Genomic DNA, 22,700 nt, shown 5'->3' on the forward strand with positions numbered 1-22,700 from the left:
GGGCTCTCTTTAGACAAGGGACGGAATCCCGTGCCAGCAAAGAACATCCTGCAAACAACCCTTTTGCTAGAGACAAAACGGCAACTCTGCCTGTTTTAAGTATTTTAAAAGTATTTAAAAATTATATACTGTCCTTCAACAGGCATTGCTGGTGTGATTTGCATAAAAGGAAAATGCAAAAAGAACAAGAAAGAAGAAGGTGGGGAAGGCACAGGTAATAATCAGAAAATGTTAAGACTAAAAGGCAGGAATCACCATATAAATACAATCGGCAGGGATAAAATTAACTCTAAAGACCTGGGAAAACAAGGAGGTATTTGCTTGGCACTGACAGGACAACAAAACAGCTGCCAGGCAGATCTCTCTGGGGACAGCATTCCATGACAGGATGCCATTACTGAGAAGGCCTTTCTTTCCCCTGCTCCTGAAGATGTTACCGTTTGGGTAGGCACATGAGGAGATAGGCTGGTCCTAGGCTGTAAAGGGATTTAAAGGTTAAAACCAGCTTTACCACTACAATAGCACCAGTGTGATGTGATCATGACAACCAGTCCCACTTAGTATCCTAGGCGCTGCATTCTGAACCAGCTGCCATTTTTCAAAGGCGTCATATGGAGCACATTACAGTGGTGCCCCGCAAGACGAATGGCTCGCAAAACGAAAAACACGCAAGACGAAAGGGTTTTTCGGTTTTTGTGTCGCTTCGCAAGACGAATTTCCCTATGGGCTTGCTTCACAAGACGGAAACGTCTTGCGAGTTTGTTCACTTTTTTCCTAAAGCCGCTTGAAGAGGCGCAGTTGCGACAGACCGTGCTTCGCAAGGCGAAAAACATCACAAGACGAAAAGACTTGCAGAACAAATTATTTTTGTCTTGTGAGGCACCACTGTACAGTCTAATCTGGAGGGTAGCAGAGCACGGAACGCTGTGGTTAGACTCTCTGTGTGTCCAGACTTTATCTAGCACACCAATATAAGCTGCTAACAGGCACTTCATGCCGCAGAAGCAACCTATGCCCTCAGTGACAAATATGCATCAATGAGAACATTGAAATGGTGAGCCTGTTCCTTCAGGCAAAAGGTGACTGTGTCGAGCACCTCTGTCTCACCTGTATTGAGCATCAGTTTATTAGTCCATTCCCCCAGCATACCTTATTATCAAGCCCCACCGGAAGTAACTGCTGAAGGGGCTGTTACAGGAGAACATTGAGCTGTTATCCATTGGCAGAGCCATAAACAAGTTGCAGATATAAAGCCCTGGTAGGGTGACAAACACCACTGCCTTCTTTCATTATAGGGCCCTAACCATTTAGACATCCAAGCTGAGTAACAATGGCAGAAAGGAGCGCTTACATCAGGAGAACACACACACATCTAACGCAGACAGCTTTTATTGAATAACAGCACTAGCGGGATGAATTCTGACAGGTTCACAGAATCATGGGACTATCAATCTTACATGGTCCGTGTACGTCTGAAATACCGGTATGCCCAAGGGTTAGCTGATTAGCAAGTGCAGTGTTCCCCACCACTGCATCCCATAAGAAACCAAAGGAGATCTAGAGTGAGATCACCTGGCATAAATTCACTGTACTGATGTTGTATTGGGTGTTCAAGGGGAATTTAGGACTGGGCACAGCTTAGGGATCAGATCACACTCTGTGGCTTTCAATTAAAGAGCAGGATGAACAGACAGCTATTTTTGGAGGGTGCTCACTGAGTATCTCCATATTAAGAGCTTGAAAAACTTTTTCTGCAGATGTGGCGTTCCTTGGCCATGCAATTAACCACTGCAACTAGAACATGCACATATAAAGGAAAGTAAGGACAGTTCTGTTACTCTCATTTGCTACACTCACTCCCTGACCTTAAGAAGTCTAACCAAGTATTATCCCACAAACATTCAACCAATGATAAAGGCCATTTACTCTCATCTCTAGTACTAGAAAGTAACTTCATAGGGACTGGTGAGAGAAGCACTGCTGAAAATATGAAGAACAGCTTCGGGACAACAAGCAGCACTGCATTATTTATGCCTCATGTAGAGATGGAACTTTACTTACGTCAAACTCAAGACACTCTGTACATATCTAAGTTCTCCTGTAAGATTCACTCATCTGTCTTTCATGTATCAGATATTTAACATGCACTGATTTACTGCCTGATCCTAAGCAGAACTATGTAAATTCGGGTCCACTAATGAATTTAGGCAAGACTAAATTGGCAAAGGAATGGCTGCTGGAATAAAGCAATTATTTCAGAATATGTCACAGAGGCATGCTTATTCAAATGGCATCTAAAACCTGCAAGCACCCTCATTAGTAACACAGATAGTGTCTTAGAAATTCTTTTTTTTTTAGCCTGTAAAATATGTACAGTATAGGACCATAGCATATTATATATAGGCAGACTGTTATAATCACTCTAATTCCTAAAGACAAGAACAATAGCTTTACAGGTTTTTCAATCATATATTAAATATACAAGCATGTCTGTTACAAACACAGCTAAGCACATTTCAAAAAAATAACTCCAAAATTCAAGAGCAACTTAATGCTTTTGCTAAATGATTACTGAACTGAGCCCTTTTGTCACTGTTCTAGATTAAGGTGTGTCAGAAACTGTATTACATTATTAAGTAAGGGATCTCATGCAGTCAAGGCAGGCACATTTGGGTGCTCTTTAATCCCACTTCTCAAACTGCAATCCAGTGAAAGCATACACCCAATTGGTCCCTTAAAGATTAATCTAGAAATCTAATGCTATTGAAATCATGACATGTGGACTCAATATACATAAGATGTTCGTTGCATGCATCCCACATTAATGCAGGTTGCTGCCTGCAAAGGCTCATGTCACAATAAATAGATTCCCATAGTGTGCCCCCTTTTTTCTTTTTGCATGTTCGATAGTTTCCGTCACATTCTGAGTGCCGGAGCCTTGCTAAAATCGTGGCACCTAAAGTGGGGAGAGGGTGGCCAATATGAAGTGGGGTGGGGTGGGATCTTCTTTTTCAGGGATGGCAACTCCTAAACCGCAGCGATTCCCTCCTCTGCGTCTATTTGAAACACCCTTAAGAATAAGGTATGGCTTTCTTCCTTGGCATCTGAAGGAAGAAACGGGCGCTGGAAACAGTTCAAGGGAAGGCAATAGGGAGGTTAACCTATAAAGGAGCGATTTTACCAAACGGCTACTCCCACCGCAGAAGGCAGGGCATGGCAGCTTAATGCACTTGTGCCACACAAAAGATATTGCGGCCAGGAGGAAAAAAGACAGCCAGACCCCCTCCCACCAGCGTCCTTCAGATACCACGCGGGGCGAACGGATCCCACCCGAGACGCTGCCGCCTTACTCCTTCGCAGGTGAGGCGAGGTCTTTCTTGCACGGGGTACCTGCAGAAGCTTCGGCCCGCGGAGACGCCCAAGGACAGCATGAAGGGACGCCGAGGGAGGAAAAGCAGCCCCGCTCCCAGCCAAGGACGCCCCTCTCTCCGCTCCCACGCGCCGGCCGCTCCCAGCTCCCTTCGCCGCCTGCCGGGGCGCACGCACAGCTCCCCCCACGTGCGCCTGCAGCCGCCGCCGCCGCTTCGCGCGCTCGCCGCCCAGCCAAGCTGCGCATTCACTTCCGCCGGGCCAGGTCTCGTTCCCGCCGCCGCCGCGCGCGCAGGCGCGCCCCCTTCAGGCACGCGCCCGCCTTCCCTCACTCCCTTTCACACGGACGACAACAACGCCTCGGGAGCGAGCCGGGGACAAGTTTGTGCCTCACATAGCAGCGGCGGCGGCGGCGGACGAAAGCAGCTTGGTAGCGGACAGCCATTGCTCCGCCCGCCCGGTCTTCCTCCTCCTCCTCCTCCTGATCCTGCTGGCGCGGTAAGCTCTTCTGCCATTGCCCTGCCCTTCTGCGTGGAGTGTGCCGCGCAAAAGCCGCAGAGAGGCGGCTGCCGCCGTAGCCGCCCGTGCAAGAAGGAGGGACGGGGAGAACATCTGGCTCTCCCAGATGTTGGTGCGCATGTTGGTGAGGAAGGGCACCAAGCATCCCCGTCGCTTTCCTTCTCCCTTTTGCAGGTCTTCGCCTCCACCCCTCAGGTAGCTCGCCGTCTCCCGCCTTAGCGTCCGAGGCGAGCTCGGTCTGGCTCGCGCACCTGAGGTGGACGTAGCCTAGCCAGATGGAGAAAATGGGCGAGCGGAGGTGTTTGTGTCAGGTTTCCTAGGCGGGTCGCTGGCAGGGTTTCTCCCGCGTTGGGTACGCATTGCATGACTGTCCTCGGCTCGTGGGCTCCCAGCCCTGAAACTGTCCACCTGCCAAATGTGCGTGTTGTGGGTGAACCAAGGGGGGGCCTGCCGAAAGCATTCCCAAGGAATAACGTTTTCCGAAATAGAAGCGGCCAGTTATATAACTCCATAAAGTGCACCGGGGGATGCAAAATGCTGCCGTTATTAAGGACACGCTGCATCCTCCTGCGCTCGGCAACGTTTGCCTCAAGTGGGCTGCGCCATCATTAAAACAAACACACCGTTTATTATATGACAGCACTTCTTGCTTCGCCATTGGCTAGCAAGCCTTTGGATGCTCATCATCAGCCTTAATAGTCCAAACAGTATTTTTAGCATCGGTATTATGAAGTCTTTTCAGGGTGAATTTGGCAGCGGGCGGTGGGGAGGAGGAGAACCTATGAAGTTGTACTGGGGAAAATTTCCCATAAGTTACATAATTTCTAACAGAAATGATGCTGGATGCAAATGAAGCTCTGAGTCAGCACTGTGTCACTAATCACAAGTTTGCATTGAGGTCACCATGTTCTAGTCTTCATCCTAAAGGGCTGGTCTATGTTGGAAGAAGACAGGTCCTATATTTATTTTCATAAAAGGGCATGTTTCCCTTTGCCATTTCCATCAGTTCAGCTGTGTGGTTCATTTAAAACAACAATGTGGAAAGCAATTTTGGGCTGCATTGGTAGGTGATAAATTATTATTAATAATAATTTATTTCTATAGCAGCATCAGTGAGCATAGTGCTTTACAGAGTCCTTAAGGAAATTCCATACACTGGAGGTAGTTGGTGGATTTTTGGGGGGTGGGTGGGGCAGCTGCTGCTGTTTTCATCCTTTCATCTCTTGCCCAGGGCTAATATGCTTATGCATTGTGTAAATAACCATGGCCAGCCTGAGGCCTAGCTGGAATGTGCATGCGAGTTGCTGTAGGATGGTGATAGGAAGCGTTCAAAATATTTACTAGGAAGCTTCCTTTTACTTGCAAAATGTTTTATCGATTGTTGTCGTTTCATTTGTTTTTTGTTTCCCCCCTAACAATCTAAACTGCCTCGGGAATATCTAATTGAAAGATGGTTTAGACATGTTTTAAATAAATAAATAAAGTGCATGCCTCAGCAAAACCCAAAATGCAGCCTCACAGTAGACATAAGATCCATAGTGACAGACCTGCTGTATTTCGTGAACATCTTGAGCCCAGCAACATGTAGTCTGAGTTCTTGTCTCCGGTGGTGAGTGCACTCATTCTTCAGCACTGGGACTTGGTTTGCCATTAAATGAAGAAAAGAGTTCCCTTAAGGATATGGAATGTGCCAAGCCTCCTCCCAAACTCAGGCTTCAAGCAATTTCTAAAAGCTCATTTGGAACCCAAGCTCGACCCATCTTAACCCCCTCAAGGTTCACAGAATCTTAGCACTACGACTCGATCCCCTGGCCTCTGAGTATGAGCCACCAAGCATAGATCATAGATCATAATAGCCTCCATATGCCAGTAGTCCAGAAAATGTACAACATTTGGCTGTCTGGTTTATCTCAATTTTATTGAAACATAAATTATTGTCTTCCCTTTGAACGCCCCCTCCTGCATTCATAAATAGACCAACACTTGATATTGTTTCATTGGTAAAATTAGAGGGAAAATGACTATTACTCATACTTATTCTAAGTACAATCACAAGGGCTCCTGATTGGATGTTCAGCTATGGATGCTGAATGTTACCTGTTATCTCTGTTCTTTGTTTTTGTTTAAATTCACGAACCAAGAACTTACACATTGATCACTAATAATGAACCATATGTTGTAGGTATTACTGAAAATTTATTATGCTATTTTTGTGATATACAAATGAAATAAGAAGACTTGGTATATTTATTTGTAGTATTATTCCTACGATCCTTGTTTATAAAATCCAATAAAAGGTTATTAAAAATAATAGCCTCCATATTTTGAGAACTAGGGAGAACACTTGAACAGACCAGGAAACACACCCCAGTTCTGCTCTTTGGGGAAACTGTACCCAAACTGCAGCAACCTCTCTCTTTCTCACTTTAACCCCTCCCAGAAGTCAATATTGCAAGCCAACCGAATCCATGCATATAGTTGATAGAACTACCGGTATGAATATGCTCCACCCCAATAGGCAGACAGTGTTGGGTAGCAATGCCAGCACAACCAGGTTTCTACCAGCATAAAGGCTGGCTCCCTTGGCCTGAAGTGAGATGAACGCTGCACCCCATAGTCACCTTTGACTGGACTTAACTGTCCAGGGGTCCCTTTACCTTACCTTTTTTACCATAGGGTAGAAGAAAAGACCCAGAAGAAAAATCTAGAAATTCCAGAGTCAGGAAATTAATTTCTGTGTTGCGAAATGAAATCATTGTCTCTGCTCAGATCCAAATGAACAGAATTGGCCTACTTGATAAATTGTATATTGTTGATCGGCGCTTGGTTTCCTCCCTTTTGTGCCCATTTTTTTAAAAAAAGCATGATGTTTTCACTGATTTTCAAATATATAAGGAAAAGAAAACAGAATAAAACCCACAATACATTGCACCCATTTGTATGCATACCTGCCAGCTGAGGGTACACTTTATGTCTCTGTTGAAGGGGCTTCTCTAAGCCACAAAAGTTTCTGTCATTATAAATTGGTTAGTCTTGGTATGCTGTGAGATTCTTAGTTCTTCCCTCAGTCCTCATGCAGGGAAATAGAGAGCTTAACAGGCTTAACTGCTTCCTGCATCCCCACATTTTGGCTCTTTGAAGTGCAGCAGTTGCATGTTGGGAGGCAAATCCCAACAAATCAGCTATGTGCATGATCGGTTGAAGCTCTTCTCTCAGCCTACAGATGGTAGCAAGGCAGAGGGGCAAAGACAGTTAAGAAGATAAAAGGTAATTTGATGAATTTATCAGTGCCCAAGGCCTGGAGGGCAGGGACCCTGTCTTTCTATAAGCACTCCTTATCCCAGGGGTCAGCAAACTTTTTCAACAGGAGGCTTTGTGGAGGGCCGGACTATAAGCCATCCCCCCTGACTTTCCCCTCCCTTCTCCACAGCACTGGACGAGCCCTGGGGGCTGCTTACCTGTGTCTTGCGAGCTGCAGGGACTGGCGGCGGCAGCGAGGGGACAATGAGCAGTGCACGAAAGGGCTCCAGAGAAGGGCTGCTTAAAATGGCAGCCGCTTGAGCACTGCTGCTGCTGGCACCAACAAAGCCCAGCCCCCTTCCTCCTCTAGGCAGGGCAGGGAGAAGCCAGGAGGGAGGGAGGAGGTGCCGGCGCTACCACCGAGGGAAGGAGAGGGAAAGAGTGCGTGTGCGATTCCTGGACCATCCCGGACTATCCGCGGACCGGATCCAGAAGGCAATTGGGCCTGATCCAGCCCGCAGGCCTTAGTTTGCCGACCCACGCCTTATCCCTTCCCTGTTTTGGTTTTTGGAGAGGAACAGCAATGGGGGAAAGCAAAAACGATTGGTTAATGAAATATTATTTAATTGATTTTTTTTTTAAAAAATGTTGGAATGGGCAGAGCCCTATAGTATGTGATAAAGGAGTCTTCATTATCCACAACAAACTCTTCTAACCTCATCGCAATTCAGTAAAGTAGCATCCAGAAAAACTGTTGTTGAAATCTAAAAGCTTTTGCGTTCTCAGTTTTAATGGGTTTCCCTTTATTTCCTTAGAACTAATTTTATTGTTCTTACTTTTGTGATTCAGGGGAGCTTCACAAACCTTGAAAATGTCTTCTGTCAAACGCCTTGTATATGCTGTCATCCATTTCTTGCGAGAACAGAGTCAGATGGATGCATTCACATCAGATGAACAAGAAAGCTTGGAAGGTTTGTGGTGATGACTGAAGAGTCATGATGCCTGATGGAAGTGTTGATGTCAAATGTGTGAAAACCAAGAGAGGCATTAAAGCTGTGTTTGTTTTATTCTGTGCTGGAGGTTTTCAAGCAGAGACACCTTGTTAGAAGATGACTAATAGCAGACAGACTTCCCAGAAAGACAGCTTGTCAAAACACAACCAATGTTCTCTTGCAGTGCGTAACCCCTGGAGAGAGCTGGGTCAGATTGCAGTGGGCAGCCAGACCTGGCGCCTGTTTTGTCTTCCTGAATGTTGGAAGATGCAAGACAGATAAGAGAAAGTACTTCTACATGCTGTGCATAGTTAAACTGTGGAACTCACTCCAACAGGAGGCAGTGATGGAAGCAGCAATGGACGCCAACTAGGGTGGCTTTAAAAGAGGATTGGACAAATATATAAAGGATAGCTAGCCATGATGGCTATGATCTGTCTCCATGATCAGAAACAGCAATGCTTTTAAATACCAGTTTCTGGAAACCACAAGAGGAGAGAATGTTCTTGTGCTCGGGTCTTGCATCCAGGTTTCCTGCAGGCATCTGAGCAGCCACTATGAGAACAGGATGCTGCAGTAGATGTGCCATTGGCCTGATCCTCATGCTCTTAGTTTACATGGAGCAACAATGAGGCTCAGTTGGCAGGAAACCACAAACTGGGTGGGCTTGGTAGCCAAAAATTGCTTCTGGAGGCTGGTGAGGCTCATCTTTCTTGCTTCATACACAACAGAGGCACAGTAAAGTCTTCCATGTGACATGCTTAGATCAAAAGCAAGGATAGGGAGGTTTAGCTCTAGGTCTGTCCCTCCATGTTGAGGGAATTTCAGCTGGGAGTGGCTCCCATCCTGCCTGTAGTCAACTGCAGTTTCGCAGGGTACTTCCTACCCGAGAGTTGAAAGGAGATGATGGCAAAACCATAGTTCATTTGGGAGCCATCTGTGGGCCAACAGCAGATTCATTATATACATGAAATTGTCTTATTCTGCACTGGTTATAGATGTGTGATTGCTAGGCTGTAAATGAACTGACCTGGACCCTGAGATCATCTGAGGCACTGCTTCATGTTCCTCCTCCACAGGAGGTTTGGAGGATGGCAACACAGGATCAAGTCTCTTCAGTGGTGGCCCCCTTTTGTTCAGAACAGTGAACTGCAGTACTTGCATAGGCATAACCCAGCAAGATAGAGTCAAATGGAATTGACATGCTGAGGGATTAGAAAATTTGTGCTTGATTAGACAGTATAATTTTTCCCAGTGTAAGCAATCCAAGCATACAGTGAGATTAAGTAGCAGGGAAAGAGATATATTAAAGCTCAAGCAGAGCATGAAGCAATATAGCTTCATGAGAAGCTATATTGAGAAGGCTATGGATCAGGCTATAGATAGGGATGGGGAACATGGGGCTTTCCAGATTTTTTGGGCTCCAACTCCCATTATCCCCAGCCAGCATTGCCACTGGTCAGGGGTGGTAGAAGCTGAAGTCCAACATTCATCTAGCACGTCACAGGCTTCCCACTTGTGACATATATATATAGTGTGTGTGACTGGTTGCACAGATTGAGGGCATAGACAGGAATAGGAAGCTTATATAGAAACAAAGAGGAGGAGTCATGACCTATTAAGCAAAGTGAGTGCAGCAAGATGATGGGACTAATCAGGCAGGCATCACAAATTGCATAGCAATCAAGGCCCTTTGTATGACTTACAAGACCTTTTACACGCTCCTACATAAATATATGGGAATTCTGAGTTCCTTGGCACAGCACGTACCTTGACCAGCAGAGTACCAATTCCTAGTATGGGCAGCAGGAATTGAGCAACTTCATGCATGGAAGAATCTGCAGTAGAAGTCCCTTCATCCTCCGCCTTGCCTTACTCCCAGTCGTAATATATGGGGGTTGGCGGGAGGTGGAGCATCTATGGTGCTCTTCAAGTGGTGATGCCACTCCCCAGGAATGGGAGAGGCAGGGCAGAGGTCCAGGGAACTCATGAGCTGGCAGTGGCTCCACAGATGTGCACCTGTGGGCTGCTTCTATTTTGGAGGGGGCCCCCACTACTTACTGTTACCCTGTTGTGCCCTTTTCCCCATGCCAGTGAATGCTGCTCTGCCCTTGTGTCATGTGCCACTCTGCCATACTCCCTTGTTTTTCACAGGTTTTTTCTTAACATCAAATGCAGTTTTGCTGGGGGGATATGTATTCGGGGGGTTTTAGGCCTTGCGGGCCTGCAAAGATTGAGGGTGTAATTCCATGTTGAGCCTGCTGGCATGGAAAGCATCTCAGCAATAAAAAAGAAAGCAGCTTGGCTTTTTGTTAGGAAAAATTTGTTAAAATAAATGAACAATTGACAGGTGGTGTTTTTTTTTGAAAGGTTTGGAAATAATTCCAGGTTAAAAGTTTCCTTTTCCAAAACAAAAGCCGTGTAGTGTAGTAAATATACAGTGTTGTACTCAGTTTGGGGAAACCCAGGTTAAAATCCAACCTGAACTGCAAATCTTACCAGCTAACGCCAAGCCCTAACCTCACAGGTTTGTTGTGAGAGAGTATCAGTATACATTAGCTTCCTGCATCATGGTGTCCCTCTAAATGTTTTGTGCTATAGCTCTCATCATCCTAGGATTATTGGCCATGCTGGTTGCAACTGATGGGAGTTTTGGTCCAAAACAGGAGGGGGCATCAGTTTGGGGAAGGCTGATGTACATTACCTGAAATTTTTGGAGTAAGGGGTAGGAGAATAGTGAAGCTGTTGCAATAGTTTTACTACAAAACATGCTCATTATTCTTTAACAGCAAAGTAACTTAATAACGTTGATATCCTATAAAACCATTCCGAATTCCAGAAAATTGTTTGGAAGTATCACAAACCTAAATAAAATTTTATTTGAAACCATTTGTTTATTTTAGACTGTTCTATCCCAGGAGGTCAGAGTGCTTTATAGCAATTGCAAACAGATGATGCAGTTTGTTCTAGAAGGCCCGTTATTATTTTAGAAACTCTGCACCTTTGGTACTAATGGAAGTTGTGCGGATGGCATGTTCGTTTGTTTTTCTTGCTTGGATAACACATGCACTTTTGTTAAATCAAACATTTTTGTGACGTTAAAGAGAGAGAAATAAATATTGCAAGTTATCAAGATAGGCCCAGTCTGTCCTTATTTAGCCATAGAGAGGAATCATTGCCCAGCTCTTGTTGCCTGTTGGAAAGAGTTGACACTGTAGGAGTACATGAATGTGGTTGGTCTCTGATCGGTATAGAAACAAGCCCAATTCAAACCATGGGTTCTCCAGCTGACTTGATTAGTTTGTTATAAATTTCAGTCCTCAGTCCAGATGACACAACAAGCCAAGTTTCAGGGAAAATAAGCCTAAATGCTGCCAAAGTTGTGGGGCAGGAAGCTGGTTTGTGTGAGCCTAAGGATCCCCTCAGGCTTGTTCTAGGTCAGGCTCATAGTGTTAAACCATGGTTTACCGTTTCTTGTGAAAGTGGCCAAAGGGTGTAGTTGACTTAGAAACTAGGAAGACATGATACAAACAGCCACACCATTATTTTTCCCATATGAAGTACATTTCCAAAGAAATTCTAATCCAAATTGCCTTTTGATGGAGGCTGAGAAAGCTGACTAGTACTTATAATAACTACTTAAATCTATAAGTACTTATTGATGAAGCACGTTCCTGTGGCCAGGTTCGTCAACTGAGTCTGGGTCAATTGGTGTTGACGGAGAGAAGGCAGTGCTTTATTGATCCATTACATGTTATATTTGCTGATTTGCACAGATTTAGCTGCCAAAATCCACCTCTGATTTCTTTCAAGTTCTTTGGTTTCTGCCATTAATATCCTGCCTTTCTTCTATCATGGCATACATATGGTCACCCTTCCGCAATAGTGGGTTTGATTCTGGTGTTAGTGAATTGTCATTATAAGGCAGCAACCATGGAATGAAGAATTTGTGTTACTCGTATATATTGGTAAATTAACAGGTGGTTTCCTTTTTTAAAAACAAAACAAAACATATTTCTCTACAGTGGCAATTCAGTGTTTGGAGACAGTCTTTAAAATTAATTTGGAGGATTCCCATCTTGCAGTACCTATACGTTTGATGGAAATGTTTGAAGATTCTTGTCACAAGGTAAGATTGTATTGGAGCAGATATGTTTATAACTTAAATAATTTTAACAGGGCACAGTTTTTGTTTTCTTAGACTGTTTTAGTTCTAGCATGTTAGTTGAAGAAAAGGGACTAGTGGTCTGGTTCAGACAATCATATCTGCCCTTAATAAGCTAAGAACAAAGAGCCTCACATGCAACTCTTTTTCTACTGCTTTTGCAACACACCTGGATTCAATGAAGAAGCCACCAATGAACCATAGTTTGAACAGGAAAACTTGGTGGTCACCATCTTTGGAGCAAGCCAGAATCTAAAACCATGTGTTGAGGCTTACTTAAATTTGTAGTCTTGTTCCATCCTGTCTTGTTCCAAGGCTGGTAAGTATAGTCTCCTGGTTTGGACAGGAGACTACCGTGTTGCATTCAGGCCAGTAAAGGGTAGCAGAACAAACTGCATGTGCAGGTACAAGGTTCATTCATATTTCATCTTATTAAGCCAAAATAATGATTGTTAAAACACTGGTAATCTCTCAAAAGAGGCTTCAGTAATAAGTAAATATATACGTACAGATGAACTAAAAATGAATAAATACGCAGTAGTCACTATCCTGATATGTGTGTGCCAAGTTTTTACTTGAAAGCAAGTGTTTAATTTTAAAATAAATTAGACTTTTATATGGGTACAAACGTTCTGAGGGTCAGGTACCTGTTACTGAGTTAACAGCTAGATTGAGCTGCATGCAGGAATCTGCATATTTATTAAACAGGTTTTGCAATATTCACCACTTGTTTTGGGCAAAAGACAGTCACGTGCTCAGATAGATAATCAATGTTGTAGAAGATGACTGCATGCAACTGAGTCCAGCATGGATCTCTGCACTTTCACACCCAAGAGCTGAATGTTTTGTTTTAAAACCCAATGCAGTAAATGCAATTCATACTTGAATATTCCAAATTACTATATTATTTTGATTGGTGTCTCAGTTCTCTGATGCACTTAAAAATGAGAGTCATATCCTTTATACCAACTGATTTTTCTTGACCTTTTTTAGATTATTCATCTGTACCATGCAGAATAAGCTAATATTAGCTTATTAGCCTTCTCATTGCTGATAGGCCCACTCTGGCTAAATTTCCATTTAAGACTGGTAATAGAGGTAGCTAAATCTAGATAAGATTATTTTAAAAATGAGATTTACCTTTCTTTAAAATTCATATAGAATGAGATACTGCCTCTCTCAGATTCTTTGCCAGAGGATCTTGAGAAAGCTGACCAGCTGAAGGATGAAGGTATGTAACTGAGAAGAAGTAAACATACCATTCCATTTTGCCATAGCTTTCGTAGTTCAGTTGTCGGCCATATTGAAGTATGGTTCATGAATGATGCGCAGCTATTCAGGCTTCTAGCCAACCCTGTTAGTAGAGAACTGTTGCGTATTGCATTAGATGCTGTATAATAGAAAGGAATAGTCTGCTAGCTGCTCTGAAGGAAATGAAAAAGCACAGGAACACTTAAATTTAGAGCGCAATCCTTACTTGGAAGTAGGGCTGCAAAGTTAGTGAGCTGGACTCGTTCAATTAAAAACTTCTAAACTACTAAAAAGGTTCCCTCATTTAATTGGGCAGCAGTTAAAATATATATTTTAATACAAACTTGTATAAAAAGCTGTGGGTGAGTAGTTCAGTCTTGGAAGAGGCAGTCTCCCTTCTCTCTTACACAGAGAGTGTGTGTCTTCTGAGATAACTGCTATTAAACAAGGGAGGAATTCAATGTCACACTCTTGAAATTGCTCCGTCAGCGTAATATTTTCAGCTTGCCGGATGGAATAATCCTCCATTCTCCTCCCTCCCCACCCCCACACTGTTCTGGAGGTTTTTCTGACCTCCCTTGGAGCCAAATTTGGGGTGGCCATGGGGGAGAAGCAGGGGGAGAAGCCACGCTACACAAGCAGAAGTCCTTGTGCATGGCTTCCACTGAAAGGGCTTGTTAGGTGATTCCTGCCCCCCAAGTGTTTTATTGTCATCATACAAAATAAAAATAAATAGAACAAAATACTTATTGCTTCAGAAATATGATTTGTGCCTGTGTGCAAATTTAATTGCCTATTTAATTAGTAGATTAACATTCCTTTAATACACTTGCAGCTCTGTTTGGAAGTAATCCCACTGAATTTAGTAAGACTTACTTCCATAAAAATGAGTTAGATTCCCTGTCTCTGTTGTGTGCTGATTGCAAGCAACACCTTTAAGGCATGTTCTGCCCCCCCCCCCGCCGGAATGCTGGGCATTGTAGTTCGTTAAGGGTTGATGGGAATTGTAACTCTGTGAGGGATAAGCTCGCAGTGGCGGTGTTGAATCCAGGAGCACTGCCAAACTGCAGACCTACTCCTTCCAGACGAGTGTGGTATCATCCAGAACAGGCCATCTTCACACCTCCCTGAAACACCTCAGGAAACATACCAACTCAGTTTTTTCAGGATTCAGCTTCATTTTACTGACCTACATAAAGTCCATCACCATCTCTAAGCTCTCACCTCCACTGCCTCTCCTGATTCAGATGGAACAGAGAGATAGAACAGATATACTGAATAACTGTTAAGTATTTTATATATACTGCAAATCCTTACAGTTGTTATCCCGTTCACCCATGCTGTAGGCCTATGAAATAGGTAATAAAAGCTTCCCCCATTTTAGAGATTTGGGGCATGAAGGCTGCAGTTCTGTGATATGTCCAAGGCCCCCACTCATTTATGACATGGCGTCTAAACACAAAGCTTTCAGATACAGTTATGGTACTCTAGCTACCAAACTATACTGACTCGCTTATTCTACCCAGTTTCCTCCTTGTTTAAAATGACAAAATCTCTTGAATTTCCACAAGCAAAGGTCATATGTTGTGTCATTTTGTATCAAGGAAAATTGCATGGGAAAGGCATGCATAGTTCTAGTTGGCATGTGTTATACTGCTGAAAGCAATTTGTTTCTGAAAAGACAGTTGCAAAGGGCAACAGAGTCATAAAAGTGCTTTATGTGGTGTAGTTTATAACAATCTGTGGCTGTTGTTTAATACATCAGCATTCCAATTATCCACAAAATTTTATTGTTGCAATTTATTTCAGGTAATAATCACATGAAGGAAGAAAATTATGGTGCTGCGGTGGATTGTTATACTCAGGCTATAGAACTGGATCCAAATAATGCAGTCTATTATTGCAACAGGTAAATAAACTTAGAACAATGAATTATATCAGTCCTACCATCTGTCTATATATCTACAGTTCCCCAGAACACGGCTGCAAACTCTTGTCCTTGTTTGATCACTAGTATGGTTTCCCCCCTATAAAAACTCCACTACATTTCCTTAAGTAGTCCAGTTCAGTCCATTGCGAAGTTAGTTTTGTTCAGGTGACTTTGCTGGGGATAGGGTTGCAATTCTAAATATATTTGCTTGGAATTAAGTTCTGCTGAGATTGATTGGAATTAATTTCCAAGAAAACATGGTTAGGATTGGGCTGCAAATTAGTTTAAATGTTACGATGTCAACATTTCTGGATTGGGTTGATGAGTGGATGGATAGTCTCGTTGTTGATATACACTTTTCTTAGCTGCACTCTTTGTTCTTTTTCTTTTTCACTTCAGAGCTGCTGCTCAAAGTAAGTTGAGTAACCATAATGAAGCAATAACGGACTGTGAAAGAGCAATAGCAATAGATCCAAAATATAGCAAAGCATATGGAAGAATGGGGTAAGTAAACCTAACTTGTTTGAACATCAAATTAAAGTGTGTTGTCCTAACACACTTACACATCAGTTATCAAACACTCGCCACACTTACAGTATGCCCCTGGAATAATTTCTGATCGCTTGGCAACTGCCTATCAGATTTATTTTATTCTACTAGTACATAAACACTGCAGACTCTGTCTAAGAGGAGTCAATATAGATGTCATTGAGAATGATACAGCAGCAATAGCAACTATTAATTTTGTTTGGCCTAAAACATTAGATGTACAACTACAGTGCTAATTGCAATAAGAAACATATTTGAGTTAGATGGTATTGGTTAAGTTGGACCCTCTGTAAAAGAGACATAAAGCTGGTGAGATGATACCTTTATTGGGCTGCCTAGGACTGCAGATGTGCAATTCTGAATTTAGCTGAATCTTTCAACCTTTAGCTGAACAGCCAAAATTACTAGTACAGTACAGGTAACTTGCATCTTACATGGGGGTTATGTTCCTGGCCATTATGCATGCAAGCAAAACCATGTAAAGCCAGAACGACCCCCTAGAAAGCCATTTAAAAAATCGCTGCACATACGTTTTTCCTAGAACCCTGCCCTCTTTTAATTTGTAATATATATTTTTGTCAAGCATGAAAAGCTGAATGCATACAAGTTAAATGCAAGTAAGCGGCAGGCTTGCTGTAAATTTCTCATACGACTTTACTTTTATTTTATATTTTGAAGAATTTTATCATTTATACAAGACATCTGTTTTTGAAAATTGAAGTTAACTTTTTTGGGGGGGGGAGTGCAAGTAGTTTGTCTTGTCTAGAGCACAGAATAGCCTGGCACTGAATGAGGTACTGACTCACCAACCTCACCCTGCCCCCATTTGTCTGCCTTCTTACTTACAACCAGTCAGAAGGTGGCTCTGCTTGTCATTGGTTCTGGTTTCAGCTACTGTTGGGCTTCCTGCCTCCCGCTCTCCTAGTCTCAATGGACACCAGCCAGTCAGTGTAGGCAACACTCTAGTTCACTGCTGGGAGTTCCCTGACACCTCAAAGCCAAAACAGACTTATTATGTCTTAAAGGTTTTGTGGACTAGAGTCTACTTCCTTAGAATTTAAGCAGCATTTACATTTTTTTTTTCATTTAAATCAATGCGAATTAGATCAGAAAATACAAATACTCTTTCAGATTGGCTTTTTCACATTGGCTTCCTTTGTTCGTATCAGATTGGCTCTGACTTCAATGAACAAATACCAAGAAGCAATTAATAGCTATCGAAAAGCACTGGACCTTGATCCGGAAAATGACTCCTATAAGTCAAATCTGAAAATAGCTGAGCAGAAGTTAAGAGACATGTCCAGTCCTGTAAGTTGGCTTTCGAACTATTTATTCAACTATTGTAATGACTCGGTGCTACTTTGTACAGGATTGATGTGTATATTTAATTTTCAGACTGGAACTGGATTAAGTTTTGACATGGCAAGTTTGATAAACAATCCTGCCTTCATTAGCATGGTAAGTGCATTTAAAATTATTTTTTGTGGTTTCCGTTTCAGGTCCTCCTTCTGTTCCATGTCTTATTTTGCTCTTCTGAAGAGCAATTTAGAAACCTAAACTCTTCTTACTCAATGCTGACAAACCCCATGGTAGACTGTCACTTATTCTTTTGTTTTGCTATTATGAATTCTGCTCCCAAGTTTTTGGAATGCATTTCAAAATAGTTTTGGGGAGGGTCTTATGGCTGCTTAGAAACTGGACCCACATTGTATATTCTGGTAAAATGAGGTTTTCTATGAGCCTCTCAAAACTGAGACCCCGTAAGGTGTTGGAACCAGAGATGTTTGGAATGGAACCCTGCCAACTGGGTACTCTCATAGGCAGAAGGGAAGGAGGGAGATGCAGGTTTTGCCAGTTACCCCCTAAAGCCCTCCCTACACTACCTGAAAAACCTGCTCCAGAATGTTGGAACATCTTCCAGAAGAGTGTGGGAGGTGGCTCTTGAAGCTGCAAAGGGCAAGGGAAATTGGAAAAAATTGCCTCGTCCCTTTTCCTCTAGCAGGAGCTTCCACTGGATCCAGGTCGCTTCTGCAAATTGAGAAAGCCCTTCTGTTTGCAAAACAGCAGGTTTGGATCAAGCCTAAGGCATTTGCTTGCCAGACAGCTTAGGGTTGGTCAAAGGTTTGACCTCTGTTCAAAATACTGTGGAATTTCAAGCCTCCTCTTTATTCACTGTGCTATGGGCTAAACTCTGGCTGCATTACAACTCAAGGCATTTCATCTATTTCAGGCAGCGAGTTTAATGCAGAACCCTCAAGTTCAGCAACTGTAAGTATGAACTAAGAATGGAGTCTCTGTTGAAAGACATAAGTGAAAAAGTCTTTGGCATACTACAGAGGATATGGTTGGGGGGACGGACGGACTCTGAACTAGAAGTTTTCACCTCATGGGCACACAATTCTTCCCTCCGCCCCGCCCCGCCCCCCACAGAAGGCACTCCCTAGGGCTAAAAAGTCATTAATCATTTTTCTTGCTAGTAATAAGCAGCAATTCAGGGATTGCCAAGAGCAAAAACCTGTTAAATATTATGTGTGCTGCAGATAGGTGAAGAAGAGGCTTAAGACCCTAGAATCAAAACTGACACTGGGATCTCAGAGACAACATAATACATGAACAGACCTTGAATAGATTAAAGGAGGTGCAGAAGACCAATACTTTATTAGCAAATCATACTTTTATCAGCAAAATATTTTATTGTTATTTGGAAGAATTCAACAGGAATTTCTCAAGCACAGATCCCCATTGCAATGACTCAGAATTGTGCAAGAGAGCAGCTGTGCCTTCTAAAACTCCCAGTTGCTTTAATTGGAGTTGTGCAAGGGAAAGTTGTGCCAATTGACGTCCTTCCCAGAGTGACAGCTACATTTACTTGTAGCTTATTTTTTTTATATATAATATGGCAGAGAACACTTGCTAAATATATATATATCTCACAAACGCACACATACACACACTCTAATGCCTATATTTCTCCATGTACCTAAAATCTTTAGGATGTCGGGAATGATGACAAATGCTATAGGGGGCCCTGCGGCAGGTGTTGGTGGCCTCACTGATCTCTCAAGTCTCATACATGCGTAAGTGACGTACATACTGCAATTGCAAGTTAATATTTATGAAAATTATTTATTTATGAGGTTCTTTTCATTCATATTAAATTTTATAGACTGCTTGTCCATTGGAATGATCAAGCAGTATTATGCATGCAAATAGGTAAGAAGTATATTAGGACATGAGTACACTAAAACAGTATTGAACAGCATATAAAATTCCTTCATTATCAACAATGTCAGCCACAGGCAAAACTAGTTGTTCAGTTCAGTTGATGAAAGCCTGGTTAAATAGAAAAGTCTTCATTGGACGCCTGAAACTGAAAATACAACGTGTCCCTTTAATGATTAGTGGTACAGAATTTTGCAAAGCTGGTGTAACCACTCTGAAGGCCCTGTTACTGGTAGTTTAATACCTAAGACATGGCACCATTAGCAAGGCCTCATCCACTGAATGTAAAGGTTGGGCAGGGCTTAGGGACCAATGGAATATTGAAAATAGTCTATTTTTAAGTTGTTTTTAAAGGGGGCTGACTTAGTAGTTCTTGTTTTCTGTTGCCGTCGCTGGTTACAACTTCACATCTATGTTCTGATCCTTCGTTTGAGCATTTGGCCTGTGCTTTCCCTGTCTTTTCAGCAAAATGAAGAGCAGCTTTCTAAATTTCATGTTTTTCTCAGCTTAGGGCAAATGGGCTGTCTGATTAGTACTTTCTTTCAGTTGTAGAGTTAATTTGAGCTTTGGCTTCCTGTGTTTTGAGTACAGCACAACAGTGGCCTCCCCTCGTTTACTGATCTTTGTAAAATAAAAACAAAAATTTCTGTACAGAGGGCAGCAGTTTGCACAGCAGATACAGCAGCAAAACCCTGAACTCATAGAGCAGCTGCGGAACCACGTTCGAAGCAGATCTTTCAGCGGCAGCACTGAAGAGCATTCCTGATTAAAAGCAGCATGTGATAGAACACTGTTTTACTAATTCCAAAAGGCATACTGTAGCTAGTAGCAAATATCACCATTGTAATTCTTCTCAGACATGAGACTGGAAATCCTTTGTGTGTATTCCTTATCGTCTGTTGAAAACAGATTCATTGCACACAGGTGTGAACATATCATGTATGTATATTGATGCCTTTGTAAATGGACTATAAATAAAACTGGTGACAGATTAAAATCTTTACATATAAGGCAGCATTTTCGTATCAATGCACAAAAGCATGCAATTTTTCGTTCTCTTTTAAGAGAGTGGATTTTTTGCACTAGGATTGTGCGTTGAAAGAGATCACCCACTTGTGGTGACATAATATTACTTGTGGAGTAATAATGCTTGATAGGCTAGTCAGTCCTATGTAAAATCTGTATTCAAAATATATTAAATAAGGCAGCCTTTCCTCAAAACTGAAGGGTTGCCGCTGCCCCAGAGACAAGGCTGTGGCAAGCGAAAACAATTTTGCATGACTAATGTTGCATTTTTTACTTTATAAGCTTATAAAGTGAAGACTGCTTTTTTTCCACATTGTGGGTCATTACTGGGGTTTTTGAAAGGAAGGAGAGCAATAGGTCTGATTGTTGGAGTTGCTTCAGGCTCAGAGGTTGTGGTGGGAGATGGAAAGAGGGTGAATAAACCCTAAGCTGGGGGAGAAATAAATGTCTTGTAGGAGTTGGACCAGAAAAATTTAAGCTGTGCAGAATTTACGGGTCTATGTGTAGGTACAGGCAAAGAGGTATAGCATGTAGGCTGACAAGCAGGGAGTACCTACTAAGTTTTCAAAGGGAGCACTACTGTGAAATAATTGGAAACATTTCTTATAGGGCAGCTTGGGCTAGATGTAAAAGGGGACACTTGGCATCCTTCTTTCCTATAGTTGTCTTAATAGACAGGACTTGCACAGCAGCAGTTCCGCGTTGCAATGAATGTATTGAGAGGAGCAAGGAGAAGGAAATTACGAAAGCCATATTTAAGACTTGTGATTGAGCAATAGGTGATTCTCAGTCTCCTTATCAGTTTGTAATGGATGGATAGTGGGGAGAACTTTAGAAGCCCTAGCCAGAAAAGGTGCACCAAGGGGTGTTGAGGGAAAAAGCAGTGTAGAATCCAGAACAAAAGATGGGGATGAAAGTTTTCCCAGTAATATGCAGAAATAGTCTCTCTGGCATACACAGAACCCAAGATTTTACCCTTGAGATAGCTCTGCAAACTTTGATGGAATGACACCATGTTTTTATAATGAGTTGTTATATGCTCATAGTATCTATTCAATGTAGTTGTCATGTGCCTGTTTACGTAATCTGTGGTTTATGTAACCACATATTGGTTGCACATTAGAAACTGTCTTGAGGGAAATCTGACAGCAGAAAGTTAATACAGTATGCATATTGTAGATTATCTGAAGTCAGCTTTTTGTTATCCCCTTTTAGTTCTGCCTTTGTTCTGAATTTTTATTTGTTGCTGTTGTCTTTATGCCTCTTCCTTCCTGTACGCACCTCCTGTCACTATATTTTTTATACTGTAATTCCAACCAAATGTACTTATGCATTTCTGCAGAACCAATTTAGAAAGTCGATAACGGGAGAGACTTTCAGGCTAACAATATATTGCCACATTCAGGAAATAGTTCATTGGAGGATATTCGGAATGCTGAGCGGGTGGGAGAGCACCAAGAGTCTGTTGCAGTGATGTTAACATTTGTCTTTTTTCTCAGCTACTCGCTCTACAAAGCAGCAGTTTTTGACCTTTGTTTTTCAATATACTTGGTCCCCATTGACCTGTCCTTTTCCGAGTTCTCAAGTACCTTGGGTGTCTGGTTATTGGCATTAGGACAATGCTTCAAGCATATTTTCATTCAGAAGTAGGAATCGCTGCTGAGCAAGTGTAATTAGAATACTGAAAATATGGAATATAAAGCTTGCAGTATAAAGGTACAATGCAAACTACTCATTAAATTGCTTTTGTGTAATTAACATTTAAATTAATTACAAATTGCAGTAGCTATACACTGGTGTCCTGAATTCACTGGGTAGAAACAGTCCAGTGCTGATTTAACCAGTCATGATAGCGTTTTCAAAAAGTAGGATCAGAGATGCAATCTCCTTCATGGCTACCACCCCATATTTAAGCTGCTGATTAGCACCCGTTCAGATGTTCAGTGAACTAACCAGATAAGATGTGTTTGAAACAGCAGAAAATGTTGCATTTATGGCAAACAACTAGCCTTTTCACTGTTAGATCAGGCAGACTGTTCTCCAAATAAAAATGCACATTCCAGATAACATTTTAGGTAGCAGCTATTCACACCTGAAGCTGTTCTTCAGTTTTCCATAGATGATTCATGGATCAGTCTTGTGTTGTTTGGAATACGTTTAATAAAAGAACACTTAAAATAAAGAATAGTTTACTGTTTTCCAATATTGTCTGTATAGTTTTTACTTTCCATTTCTTGTTTCATGAAGAAATTGACTTTATTGTACCTTTTCAGCATGTGATGAACACTATACAATGAAGGTATCAGCCGTACTCTTTCCAGTTTCTGTCTGAATCTGAGCTATTTCATTCCTACAGTGCCTTGCAAAGTAGTTGCAGCAACCTTCAAACTGTACACAGCCTCCAAAGTTCAAAGACAGCGTGCTTCTAAGTACAGGT

The 22,700-nt window shown here is 42.3% G+C and overlaps 2 protein-coding genes across 4 annotated transcripts in view; one reads left to right on the plus strand and one right to left on the minus strand.

Moving 5' to 3' along the window:
- Positions 1-3,616, minus strand: part of NLN (neurolysin) — a gene marked incomplete at its 5' end in the record, with an annotated part of 29,704 nt that extends 26,088 nt beyond the window's left edge. Inside the window, one exon of one of the 2 annotated variants that reach the window (XM_083703514.1) lies at positions 3,351-3,616. In XM_083703514.1, coding sequence (XP_083559640.1) covers positions 3,351-3,616 — 266 coding nt within the window. The remainder of the gene's footprint in view (positions 1-3,350) is intronic. The other variant, XM_083703515.1, reaches the window with a different exon arrangement.
- Positions 3,617-3,725: 109 nt separating this feature from the next.
- On the plus strand, positions 3,726-22,466 carry SGTB (small glutamine rich tetratricopeptide repeat co-chaperone beta). Of its 2 annotated transcripts, none has more exons than XM_083703672.1 (11): positions 3,726-3,867; positions 7,978-8,099; positions 12,146-12,249; positions 13,447-13,516; positions 15,346-15,445; positions 15,866-15,970; positions 17,185-17,323; positions 17,411-17,473; positions 18,246-18,283; positions 19,009-19,092; positions 19,892-22,466. In XM_083703672.1, exons 2-11 carry the CDS (start codon positions 8,000-8,002, stop codon positions 20,001-20,003), a joined length of 915 nt encoding a protein of 304 aa, XP_083559798.1. In that variant the 5' UTR covers positions 3,726-3,867; positions 7,978-7,999; the 3' UTR covers positions 20,004-22,466. The 2 variants fall into 2 exon arrangements, with proteins under 2 accessions (XP_083559798.1, XP_083559799.1); XM_083703673.1 differs by lacking the exon at positions 3,726-3,867 and adding an exon at positions 3,871-4,012.
- The last annotated feature ends 234 nt before the right edge of the window (positions 22,467-22,700 follow it).

This window comes from Podarcis gaigeae, assembly GCF_964106915.1.
Source record: "Podarcis gaigeae genome assembly, chromosome: 11".
In the NCBI taxonomy this organism is placed as follows: Eukaryota; Metazoa; Chordata; class Lepidosauria; order Squamata; family Lacertidae; genus Podarcis; species Podarcis gaigeae.